This window comes from Plecotus auritus, assembly GCF_963455305.1.
Source record: "Plecotus auritus genome assembly, chromosome: 3".
Classification (NCBI taxonomy): Eukaryota; Metazoa; Chordata; class Mammalia; order Chiroptera; family Vespertilionidae; genus Plecotus; species Plecotus auritus.
The window spans coordinates 220,667,298-220,680,085 of NC_137772.1; the positions used below are offsets into that span (position 1 = coordinate 220,667,298).

Below are 12,788 nucleotides of genomic sequence, written 5' to 3' on the forward strand. Positions count from 1 at the left end.
CGCATTGTCTAGGGATGCGTACACACTGCTGCTCACTCTGTAAAGCATGCAAGTGATTACCAAGAAAGTCAGGACTGTGTGGGGAGATGGGAGGAGGGGAGGTCAGGGTGGGCACGCAGGAGACTTGGAGCTGGCAGTGTGCTCGCTCTGGGGCTCAACTGGGTACTGGCTTTATAATTCACCCTATGCTCTTTTCCATTGTGTTATGGGCCACAAATTTACAACAACAGTAACACATTCTCCAGGGGGATCTCAGGAGACATCCTAAGCCAGAATGAGACAGCAGCACCTCCGTTCGCTCACAGCCCGCAGTGCACCTGAGTGTGCACTAAACATAGGAGAGGTGCGGAAAGAGGCACAATGTCTTGAGAAGCTGGGTCAGCGCATTCTGAGTCAGGACACGGCTGGACATCCCCACAAAGACAAAACCTGCGAGAGCGACCGCCCGCCGGCAGAGAAGTATGTTGTAAATTCCACACTATAAATACAGCAATGCGCTGTAACGGCTCCTGGTCAGAGATGTCTGCTGGGTCAGCAAAGCGAAGGCAAGCTGCCTGCAGGGCGCCAGAGCAAAGGGCTGTGCCAAGATCGAGGAAGGCGAGCGAGCGTGGAAGAAAGAGTAAGAGTGTGGCAGAGGGCACCACCAAGGACAGGGGCAGGAAGAGCAGCGAGCAAGGAGAGGCGTCCAGCAAAGCAAGGCCAGGGCAAGGGTCAAATGGGGCCAGAGAGGCCGCTTCTCCTCTGACCCTGTGGCTCCCTGCAGCATGAAGGCCTCGGGGCTCCCGGCGCAGCCCCTGGTTTGGCACTCAAGGTCTCCCCTCAGGTGACGTGGTCTCTGCCCACCCCTCGTGCTTCCTTCCCAGCAACACTTCCTCAGCAGGTTATTGCTTTTGCACTGGCTATTCCCCTGCCCGGGGTGCCCCTCCCTCCACACTCCCATCAGACATGCCTGCTCTGCGAGTCCCTGGCCACCCTAGGCCAGTGCTGTCACCCAGGGCCCTGCGGACATGCAGATGCTGTGCAGACCTCAACACGAAAGCCTGGCACAGCAGTCGGAGGTGAACGGTGGCCTTCAATTTGGAGAGGAAGGTATTTGGGTGTTTTTTGCCACTTACAGCTGCTCTAACCTACGAAGGGCTCATGTCTCCAGCTGGGGTGGGGCCCCAGGGAGCACCCTCTATGAACATGACCCCTAGCACCTACCACACTGTGCTGGGACTATCCCTCAGCAGACACAGAGCAGAGGGTTTACCGCCTGGGTCTGCCACTGGGTTAGCTGTGAGCCTCAGTTTCCTCATCTGTTAAATGGGGACAGGAGTCCCTACCTTCCCAGGTGGCTGCGAGGTTGAAGTGAGTATGCAAAGTGCTCGGAAGAGTGGGCAGCACTCAGCAGCGCTGAGTGTTGGCTGCTACCTGCCTGCCTCCCTCGGGGGCCAGCATCCCTGGATGGGCTGGGGACCCTGTGTGCTGTCTGCCTGGCACAGGAGCAGCTCAGGATGGCTGGTGACTGCAGGCATCCCCACTGATCACTCAATGACAAGAACTACTTTGGGAAAAAAAAAAAAAAAAGAACTACTTTGGGGTCTGGGGAGGGGGCATCTAGCCAAATCTGACGTCAGCCTGCTAATAACCTTTGTCCAAACCCACACAAGGCCATGTGGAACGGATGTGTCCATCCCGGGCTGGGGCCAGCCATATTGTGGTCGATGGTATTTTCCAAAGACGGCCACACCCTCTGACACTGACAAAAACGCTGAGAGATGGGGTCTCGTCCTTCGCTTGCATATGGTGGACCGGGTGACAGCAGAAGTGATGCTTCGTGACATCTGACACTGGCGTCAGAAGCCTCTTTCCTCTGTTCTTTCCCGAGACGCCTGCCCTTGGGCCCAGTCACTGTGCGGGAAGCCCAGGCTGACCCCCATGAAGGAGGAACCGAGGGCCCAGCAGACACCAGCACCCACTGCCAGACACATGAGTGAGTCAGATTCCAGATGAATCCGGTCCAGCCGAGACCTGTTACCACGGGCAGGGGCACACCATGCCCACGTGCATCCCAATGCCTGACGGGCACTGCCAGCAGCACTAAATGGTTGTTTTGCACGGGGCTGTTTGGGACAGTTATCTACACAGCCATGTAAGTAGAACCTGTACATAAAACCACTTCTGGCGTTCCCAGGACGTGCCACGCTCTCTCACGCTTCCTGAGGCCACATATTCTGGTCCCTCTGACTCTCAGAGGGAGCCCGCTAAGAGGCCGCCTTCTCCTTGGCGGCTCCTCTGTCCTGTTGCCATGCTCACTTCCCACACGGTGAGCTCTCTGCCCATCTGCCTGCTACTTCCAGTACAAGCAGCAGCGTGAGGTGGCAGGAAAGCCAGGCACGCCGAGCCAGGCCTCCTGGGTGTGGGCGTGGCTCTACCACTGAGAGCTGTGTGGCCTCGGGCAAGTGTCCTCAGTCCTCTGTGCTGCCAGGATCCCTCCTCTTGGGGCTGCTGGGAGCACGGGAGGGAGTGAGCACAGCACCTGCCTTGAATGAGCCGAGTTCACACTGAGCAGAGTCCACAGCATGTGGCCTGTTGTTTTTTCCAGACTGTCAAGTCCTTGCAGGTAGAAACGGAGGCCTACCCCCAACAACTACCAGAGGCCCGGCACTTACACACGGTAAACACGGAAGAAATGAATGACGGGCACGGGCCGAGGTTCCAGGGGAGGCTCAGAGCAGCAGGGCAGGCAGCCACACTCAGTTCTGTGCTCAAGTTCGCCCTCTCAAGGGATGCTGAACAGACTTCCCCAAGGTGATCGGACCTCCAGGGAACCTCCAGGGAACCCCCAGGGGCCGAAGTTCATCAGCCCCTCCACACGGAACCACTCTCGCAAGCCAGGCCTCCTGCCATCCACGGAGAAGAGCCTGGCACCTGAGCTCACACCCTTTCCTGCATTACATACGCCAGCGTGCAGCCAAGCTCTGTGCTCAGCTCGTCAGAACTGTCAATCTCATCCATCTCTCGGCTCAAGATTCTCGACCTTTTACCAGAGCTCTGGCCAGCGAGTCTGTGTGACACCAAGTTGGTGACGATGTCCGTTAAAGAATCATGAGTGAGTCGATAATGCATTCTCAGAGAAGGGAGGCAAGACAGAATCTCTTCCAGATGGTCCAACCAGCCCACGCCGGACCATCTGGACAAGCCAATCCCTTCCCAGAAAGTTACAGAGCCGCCCCAGCACCCGGCAAAGGTGTGTAAAATGGACACGTCAACACAGCCCAGGAACAAACACAAAGATATGCTGGCCCTAGACATAGGAAAGCACAACAGATTAGGAGTGAGCTTCTCAGCCAGCGGCCTTGTCGCCTGACTACCCTCTGGCCATGCTTTCAGTTCCGGTCCCCTGGAGAGACCTCAGAGAAACCAGTGACTCTGTGCCCCCTCCATGTTCACACAGCCTTTGTGCTGGGCTCTGTGCTGGGCCCTGGGGACACATAAATGACCAAGGGACCCGCAGACAAGGCCCTCCAGAGTGAAGGAGAGCGTCCAGAATGAGGTAAGGGATGGTGTCTGTCTGTCTGTCTGTCTGTCTGTCTGCTGCTCTGGAGAGTGAGGTACCTGGAACTTTGGACTCCATCCTAGGCACCTAGAGACAAATACCTAATCAGGAGAGCAGGGCAGGGTGGAGGGGAAATGAGGGCTGTGCTGGATCCTTGAGGCCTGGAGGGAGGAATCACTCTCTTCATCTGTGTGCCAGTGACCTTGTCCAAAAGGTCAGACAGGACCTGCTCAGTCCCAGGGGTGGATCCTACGACTTCTCAGTATAAGAAACTATTCCTAAGAGGCAGTCTTCAGAGGTGCAAGGTAGTGAGCTCTCTGCTAATGGAAGCAGGCAATCAGAGGCTAGGGACACTTTTTTTTTTTATAGAGAGAGAGGAAGGGAGGGAGGGAGGGGGCAGGAAGGGAGGGAAGGAGGGAGGGAGGGAGGGAGGGAGGGAGGGAGGGAGGGAGGGGGAAGGAGGGAGGGAGGGGGAAGGAGGGAGGGAGGGAGGGAGGGGGAAGGAGAGAGAGAGGGAGGGAGGTAGAGGGAGGGAGGGAGGTAGAGGGAGGGAGGGAGGGAGGGAGGGGGAGATCAATTGGTTGCCTTCCACACGGGCCACAACCTGGGTATGTGCCCTGACCATTAACTGAACCCCTGAACCCACCACCTTTTGGTGCACGGGACAATGCTCCAACCAGCTGGGCCACACGGACCAGGGCACGGCAGCCATTAACAGACATTATAAAGGGGTCTGAGCAGCTGACAAGTGACAGGTCCTTCCTTTCCAACCCCGAGACTCCTGACTTTCTTCTCACCGGCAGTGTCTCTAACCAGGAGCAGCCTGGACAGGAAGCTGTTGTCCAAGACACTGCTCTCCACCAGCCCCCCACCCAGCATCCCCCCTGAGGGACAACTGCAACGGCATAGCTTTGAGGGCCCCAAGGCTTCACAGAGAGGCTCCCTGACAAGTGCACTCGGGCAGTCTCTGCCAGCAGCCCCCCGGGTCAGGAGTCCTCATCGCCCCACACTGACAGGTAAGTGAGGCACACCGACTGCTCCACAGACACTCCTGGGCCCCCATTTTGTGCCTGGGTGCCCCTGGCCATCGCCAGCTCACTCCTCCACACACCCACAGCACCTAAAGCGGCCCTGGGGCCCGGCTGTCATTGCCACACAGAAAGTCTGGTTATTTGGAAAGACCTGGGCATTCTTATTTCAGACAACTCACGGATGAGCCCAGAAAGCTCAGTTTTGACCACTTGGACAGAAATCTTCTCTGCTCAGAAAAGAGGGTCTTGGGACATTCTTTCCTCTTTTATCAGTGACTGATGATCACCACGGACCATAATGGGCACAACGCGCTACAACCATGGCGACGGACAGGGCTCTGCCTGACCGGAAAGGCCCCGGGCTCCGCGATGCTGCCGGGCTGTCCTTCCTCCGCCCCCGTGCCGCGTCTGTCCTTTGCTGACCCTGCTTCCTGCCACCTGGGATGCTGTTCTCTCTCTCTCAGGACCTTCTGCTGGTTTCTTCTGCAAACCTTTCTTTATTCTCATCAACTGAGCTCCTGTGAGTCCTGGCAGCACGCGGCCCGCGGGCCTTCTGTGGCTGTGTTTGAGGCCCTCGGCTGGGTTCATCCTGGCTACACGCTCTCCACCAAGATGTTTCATCTGGGGCCAGGCTCCAGGAAGCTAACCTTGTCCAAAATCTGAAACTGGGTGAACGAAGTGTCATTCTTTAATTGTTTCATCCAGGCCTGTACAATCTCTTCCCCTAACAAGAGCTCACACTCTTCGCTGAGAAACTCGTCCTGTGTTCCTTCAGCAAGCCTGGGAGCCCCGGGCGAGCCTGGCCTCTGCAAGCACCCTGGGAATCCTGGGCCAGTTTCTGAGCCTCTCGAATTTTCCCACGGTTGTAAAATGGGGATGATATGTACTCCTCTGGGCAACTGGGAGGTGAGAATGAGCTAAGAGTGATGAAAAATAGGTGGTAAAGCTGTGATGCGCCACACAAACGTTACTGGGAAAACAGCGCTGCATAAAGCGTCGGGAAAGCCATCTCCTCTGCACCCTGGCCTCCTGTACCCCTCGGGTCAGCTCCCCAGCTCCTCAGGGCTGTCTCAGAGTTATTTCTAGGAGCTACCTCCCACCCCGACCACAAACACTAAATGCAGGGAAGGGGGCTGGTTTCCCCGCTCCTCCTCCGCCTGGCGCTGCCCTGTGAGCTGCGGTGTGAGTTACAGCCCTCACCAGATGGCAGATACTCGATCAGAGGGACCCTGAGCTAGCCATTTACTTCTCTGAGACTCAGCCCTCTCCTTGGAAAACGGCAAAATTACCACCCATCCAAGCTGTTTATCTCCACTCTCCCTCCCCCTCGCCCTCCAGAATGCCACTAGGATGAGAATGCATCGGTGGCAAAGTACAAGCCTTCAAGGACAAGGAGATGGCACTGGAGGCAGCTGACAAGCAATGTTGACAAAAGCTCTAAGATGCAGCATGGTCAGCATGGTCACTGACCGGAGGGGAGGGAGCTAGCCAATGAGCGCCTCGGGAACCCCAGGACTGCCGGGTCACTGACCGGAGGGGAGGGAGCTAGCCAATGAGCGCCTCAGGAACCCCAGGACTGCCTGGTCACTGACCGGAGGGGAGGGAGCTAGCCAATGAGCGCCTCGGGAACCCCAGGACTGCCTGGTCACTGACCGGAGGGGAGGGAGCTAGCCAATGAGCGCCTCGGGAACCCCAGGACTGCCGGGTCACTGACCGGAGGGGAGGGAGCTAGCCAATGAGCGCCTCGGGAACCCCAGGACTGCGGGTGAAGGTGCAAATGGAAAACCTGGCTGCAAGTCTGCACGCGGCTTTTACTTTCCAGGCGGGGGGGGGGGGGGGGGGGGGAGGCGGGGAGAGACAGTGCCTCCCTCAGAGAACTTAGCTCAGCTGAGGGCAGCAATGAGGACACTTGCAGAAAACAGATGAGGTCTGAATGCGAAGGGCGAGGGGTCCAGGACCCTTCAACCAACTGCACCCTTAACTCAGCTTCCAGCTTTTACCACCCAGAGAACATTATTATCTGGGGAAACAGGCCCAGAATAAAAAAATCGTCATTTAGTGCCTGTCCCCACCACTGCATAAAAATGGCACAGGAAAGCCGTGTCCCGTCACCCAACTGGGAGGCTGGCATTTGAGGAGAGCTTCCAACACAAAGGTCAAAGGCCAAGACAAACAAACAGGGAAGTCAGGGGACAGAGATAATGCAGGAAACAGAAGAAAACTACAATTAGCGTCTGGGGAAGGGGCGATACTCTCTCCAACACCAAGCACAGGGACTATAAAATAGAACAGGAAACAGCGCCTGACGCTTTACGACATGATAAAGAAAACAAAACCTTCCGTAGAAAACCTCAGAGGTAAATATTTGAAATAAAATTTAAGAGCTCCTGGGAAATAGAACAAAAGAAACCGTAAAGAAAATTTAAAGGTCAATCCAGAAGTGCAACATCCTACTAACAGGAATTCCAGAAAGGAGGAACAAACGGGGGGTGGGGGGGGCCTAGCAAAGGAACATGCACAAACATTGCTCAGCACTCAGGACATGGGCTTCTCAGCACTCAGTGAAGGGCCCCCGGGCACCCCGCACAATGAATATCCCGCCTCCTTTGAGATTTCAGAACACTGGGGGTAAAGATCCAGGAAGTAAGGGGGGAAAGCAGGTCACATACAGACATTAAGCATCAGAATCCAGCTCTGGCCTGGTAGTTCAGTTATTTAGAGTGTCGCGCCACTATGCCAAGGTTGTGGGTTCGATCCCTGGTCAGAGCACATACAACAATTAACCAATAAATGCATAAATAAATGGAACAACAAATTGATGTTTCTCTTTCTCTCTCTCAACTCAATTTTTAAAAAAAGAATCAGAATCCAGCAGACTTTCTGAAAACAATGCTGGAAGCTAAAAGACTGAAAAACATGCCTTCAAAATTCAGAGGGAGAATAATTTCCAACTTAGAACTGTACTCCCATTGATAACTAACCAAACAGAACAATATAATATGTATTTGCAGACAATTTTCAAATTTCAAAAAACAGAACTCCCTCACACCCTTTCCTCAGGAGGCTCCTGGGAGCCATGCTCTAACCCAGGGGTGGGCAAACTTTTTGACTCGAGGGCCACAATGGGTTCTTAAACTGGACCGGAGGGCCGGAACAAAAGCATGGATGAAGTGTTTGTGTGAACTAATATAAATTCAAAGTAAAGGAGCGGAGGGGAGAGCAAGAGAACCCTCCGCTCTTTAGGCTCTGCGGGCCGGATAGAACAGCCGAACGGGCCGGATCCGGCCTGCGGGCCGTAGTTTGCCCACGGCTGCTAACCAGAAGGAGCAGGCGAATCACCAACAAGGAAAAATGGCCCCGGGGACAGGCGGTCAGCACAGGAGCCGGGAGCAGGGTTCCCAGGACGGTGGGAGGGAAGACCCGGGGCCAGACCCCAGCCCAGAGCCAGGGGCAGGTCGTCAGGAGGAACAGCGCCGAGGAAAACCCAGAGCGAAGAGATGTGTGCCTCTTTAGAGAAGGCATGCTCCTGACTGGGTGGAGCGTCTGGGAACAAAGTGATGACAGATTCATAGAAAACAGAGCCCACCAAACAGCAAGGCAAGGGGCAAGCAGAGGAAAAGCAGTCGTGCAAGGACATGGCATCTCGCGACACCAGCAGGCTCAGCTCTGAGCGATGTGGACGGACACGGAGTAACGCAAACACGAACTGCGGGCTCAGGAACGCCTGTCACGCTACAAAGATGAAGGCACGAAAGCGTGTGGGTGTGTACAGCCGGAGGTGAGGACCTCAGTCACAAGCCTCCCAGAGGAAGACGTCTGCTACTTAACACCACGTAAAACTGGAAAATCCGGAACAGCAGTCTAGGCACACACATTTTTAGGTTATTCGAGGGGAAAACAGTTTGCGGAGCTGAAAGTGGCCCTGGCCGGGTAGCTCTGCTGGTTAGATGATCGTCCCAATTTTAAAAAAATAAAAAAGAGTTACAAGTGCAGTGAACTTGGGAGTCAGGGGAGTTGGGCAGCTTGTTGCATCCACATGCACGTGTGACTTTAATAAAAGTAAAACGTTAGTTGTTGTAATTTTATTAAAAAGAAAAGCAAAGGCCGCCTAATGGCCAGCGAAGTAGGAGTTCCTCGGCCCAGTCTGGCCTCTCCTGCCCTTCCCCGTCTCAGGAGACTGGGAGGAAGAGGCAACGAATGGGGGCCTCTTTTTGAACTGTAAGGGACACGCCACCACCAAGCCTGCTGGGGGCAAGTCCTGTGGAGCTGCAGCACTTACAGATACAAAAACTATGGGAGAGGGTCCCAGGCACGGAGCAGAGGTGCGGGGAAGGGCGAGGTGAGGGCCACGCCACCCGCGCGGACACCCGAGCTTGTGGACTCTGGTGGCCTGCACTTCGGGCGGCTGTGGCCCTGTTTGTAAACTGCCTGGGAGGGGCCAGGACCATCGTGTTGCTAGGAGATGCAGACTTCCTACGGGGACCTTTCTGTAGCTGGGAGGAAGGTCTGGACAGGCAGGGCCTGAACAAAGAGGCTTCTGGAGTGGGAGGAGCGCCAACCATCTGCTGCCACCTCTGGGGCCTGGAGTGAGGGCGATGCGAAGACTCCCTGGCTGTGCCCCTTCTGCCTTGCACACCAGTCTGCAGGGCCTGTCCCCCAACCACACAGGAGAGCTCCCTTGGCAGGGCAGAGCTTTTTTATTCTGAACGAACAAGAAGCAGGAGCTGCGCCATGCGAGGCTGGCAGGTGAATGGAAGAGGATTCCTGGCCTCACCTTCTCCAACCCCAGCCTTTGTGGCTCCCCAGGTACCAGAGGTTTCGCTGGGGGCTCTGCTGCTTCCAGGAATGTCAGGCACTAGAGCCCCACCTGCCCCCGCACTCTCACCTGGCAGAGCTAGGCAGGGACACCAGCCAGGGATTTTAACGAGGTTGCAGGTGGATGAATGCAAGGCACATAGCCATGTTTTACCAAATCCCTTATTCATTCAAAACTTCCGGAACAAGGAGCACCTACCATGTGCCTGGCTCTGTTGGCACTGCCCTCGGGAAGGGGAGAACCAACCAGCACTTCACTGCAAACCGCAGTGCTGTGGACAGAGCCTGCAAGTGGAGCCACCGGGAAGGCCTCTCTGAGGGGACACCAGGGTCCAGATCAGGGGTGGGCAAACTTTTTGACTCGAGGGCCACAATGGGTTCTTAAACTGGACCGGAGGGCCGGAACAAAAGCATGGATGGAGTGTTTGTGTGAACTAATATAAATTCAAAGTAAAGGAGCAGAGGGGAGAGCAAGAGAACCGGATAGAACAGCCGGATCCGGCCCGCGGGCCGTAGTTTGCCCACGGCTGGTCCAGATGGAGGAAGAGGAGGAGCCGGCGGAGAAGAGCTTTGTGGGCACTGGGCAAACACCCGGTGTGCCCAGGCCAGAAAGGAGGCCAGTGTGGCTGAAGGGGCAGGTGGGGTGCCATGTGTTAGGCACCTGAATGTCCTCACCAAATCCCAAGGCATTTCCTGTGCCCTGTGAGTGCTCAGGGACACACAGGTTCAAAATGGGACAGAAACTGAATCCAGTTTCTCGGGGGACAAGCATGAAGCCCCGGGCCAAGGACCAAGCCCTTCCAGGTCAGGGAAGCTGACAAGCGGTCATGGTCAGAGCTGCCTGGTCACAGCACAAGAAAAACCACATCGGCCCTAAGTGGTGTGGCTCAGTGGATAGAGCGTCGGCCTGAGGACTGAAGGGTCCCAGGTTCGATTCCGGTCAAGAGCATGTACCTTGGTTGCGGGCACATCCCCAGTGGGAGGTGTGCAGGAGGCAGCTGATCGATGTTTCTCTCTCATCGATGTTTCTAACTCTCTATCCCTCTCCCTTCCTCTCTGTAAAAAATCAATAAAATACATTTTTTTAAAAAAAAAAAAAGAAAAAGAAAAAAATCCCGCATCTGGTCACTTTACCAGGAGCCAGCAGTGCAGGTTCAGGAGACAGGGAACACACGATCGTGAGAGGGGCGGGCATCAGAAGGGATCAGAATCCAAGGATCCCTCCTCCCCAACCTGCTGGCCTGTGACCTGTCCTGGGCCTCTGGCCCCTCCGTCACCCACAGTCCATGTAGAGAGCTTTGTAGCCTGCAATTTCGCATCATGTTTTTATGCATCAACATTAAGAAAGAAGATCTAGATTTCTCTGTGTGGCCTGCAAGGCTGTGTATGTCCCTGTCCCTGCCTCATGGTGCAATCCCTCCGCTAGCCCCCGGCCCCCCACAGCCACCCCACCCAGGCTGGGCACACAGGGACTCCTCCCTCCCCTCAATTTAGCTCTCCTCTCGGCCCAGAATGGACTCTTCTCCTCGGCCTCCCTCTGACAGGCACCAGCTCATTCTCCACGCCTCAGGCCAGGACCACTGGGCCCCGGCGAGAGAGGCTACCTGCCCTGTGGTGGCTGTGCAGGTGGCACAGACTCGTGGAGGGCTGGCGGCTCAGGGCCTGGCCTGTGCCTGGAGCTCGGTGCCAGAGTTGGTGATGCTCCCACGTCACATGCAAGAGCGGAGGCCCCAAAAGGCAGCGAGTCACCTTCTTGGGTGGCACAGCAGAGCGCCTCCAGGGACAAAGCCCTCAGACTTAAGGCACATGGGGAGGGAGGCCCAGCCCTGCCCGGACTACACCACAGACCCCTGGATAAACCCCAACCCATCTGCACCTGGAGTCCCTATCTACAGACGGATTGCTCATTTGCTGCCTGTGCACCCCATCTGAGACACCAGAGCTGAGAGAGGGGACACTGGGGGTGGGGCGCGAGTCCCTGCTTCCGGGGGTCTGTGATGCTGCTCTGGGAGCCCCATCGCAAAGGGCATCTGAGGGGGAGACTCTGGCCACACCTGTGCTGTCCCCTGTCCCTCTAGGCCTGGATGGTGGGTAAAGAAGCGAGGGTGGCCCCTCGAGGAGAAACCAGGAGAGAGGACCATGGCTCCCAGATGCCAGGCAGGAGGGGTGCGCTGCCCACGGCCGGCCCTCCCTGGTGCCCCGCCCACACGTCCTCACCCTCATAGCAGTCGCGCACGGTGCCGAAGTACACGTAGTACTGGTCGTTGGTGAAGAAAAGGAGGCTGAGCCAGGAGTCGAAGGCGTAGATGGGCACGATGAAGAGGATGCGCACGATGTAGCGCTGCTCGTTGGGGCAGCTGTAGCAGCGCAGGTGCATGTAGATCTGCGGGCAGAGGGGCAGCATCAGCCGGAGACCCGCCCGTCCTGACTGTCCCGCCAGCGCCCCTCCGCCCCGCTGCTCCACGGGAGGAGGAGGCTGGCCGAGGGGTCTAGCTCAGCCACTGACTAGATCTGTGACCGAATTACTCCACCCTGAGCCTCAGCCGCCTCCTCTGCAAAATGGGACGATGAAGCTTCCGGTGTGAGGCTGCTGCGAGCATCAGACCCCGGGATGCAGAAAGCTTGTGGGGATGCAGGCGGTGGCGCCAAGGCCGGCCTCACAGACACAGGAGCATGAGTCCACGCCCGAGACTGTCCAAACCCGAGCCGGGGAATCCGGCTGTAACAAGTACCCTGGGACCCTCGTGCACGGCCAGGCTCGTGTGGTGCAAAGAGGCTTTCAGTGTGTGTCCCCACCCCCACCTTCCTAAACACCTGGTCCCTGGAGCTAAATCACAGGCGAAGCGGTGGGTGCCCACGGGTGCCCACCCCGCCCCCTCCCCTAACTAACGGGGCCGACGGGGCCCTCACTCCTGCGCAGGGTGGACGTCCTCCCTGGCCGAGTGGCTGCAGTGGTGTCCTCATCCTGTCTGACCTTCCCACGGGAACAGAGGCCGCACTCCTGCCGCACGGGCGGTTGGGGGAATGAAATGCAGTTTTTAGAAAGCAGGGGAAATAAAAGCTACACACAAATGCCAAGACCTGCTCTAGCCAGGATCCCCGTCCCAGCCCGAGTCTCCCATCCCAGCTTCGTGACTTCACACTTGGCCCAGCCGAGCCCTGGGCTCGGGAGGAAAAGAACAAAATATTCCCCATCTGCAATGAGCCAGCTGCCTTGGAAGCAATCGGGTTCTAGAAAGGATGGGGAACACAGGGCAGCGGAGAGGAGCTGAAAGGGGACCTGAACGAGCTCAGCCTCCCGTCTTTGCTGGAAACCTTCAACCCTCTCCTTGCTCAGGCAGCCAAGGCCCGTCTCAGCCACACCAGGCTCCTCTGGGCCTGTGAGCACGGGGGACAGGACA

General features: G+C 56.8%; 1 protein-coding gene across 2 annotated transcripts in view; it reads right to left on the reverse strand.

Moving 5' to 3' along the window:
* Nucleotides 1–12,788, reverse strand: part of TMEM184B (transmembrane protein 184B) — a 53,740-nt gene that overhangs the window by 10,761 nt on the left and 30,191 nt on the right. For both annotated transcript variants that reach the window (XM_080658535.1, XM_080658536.1), the window contains exon 3: nucleotides 11,605–11,770. In XM_080658535.1, coding sequence (XP_080514661.1) covers nucleotides 11,605–11,770 — 166 coding nt within the window. The remainder of the gene's footprint in view (nucleotides 1–11,604; nucleotides 11,771–12,788) is intronic.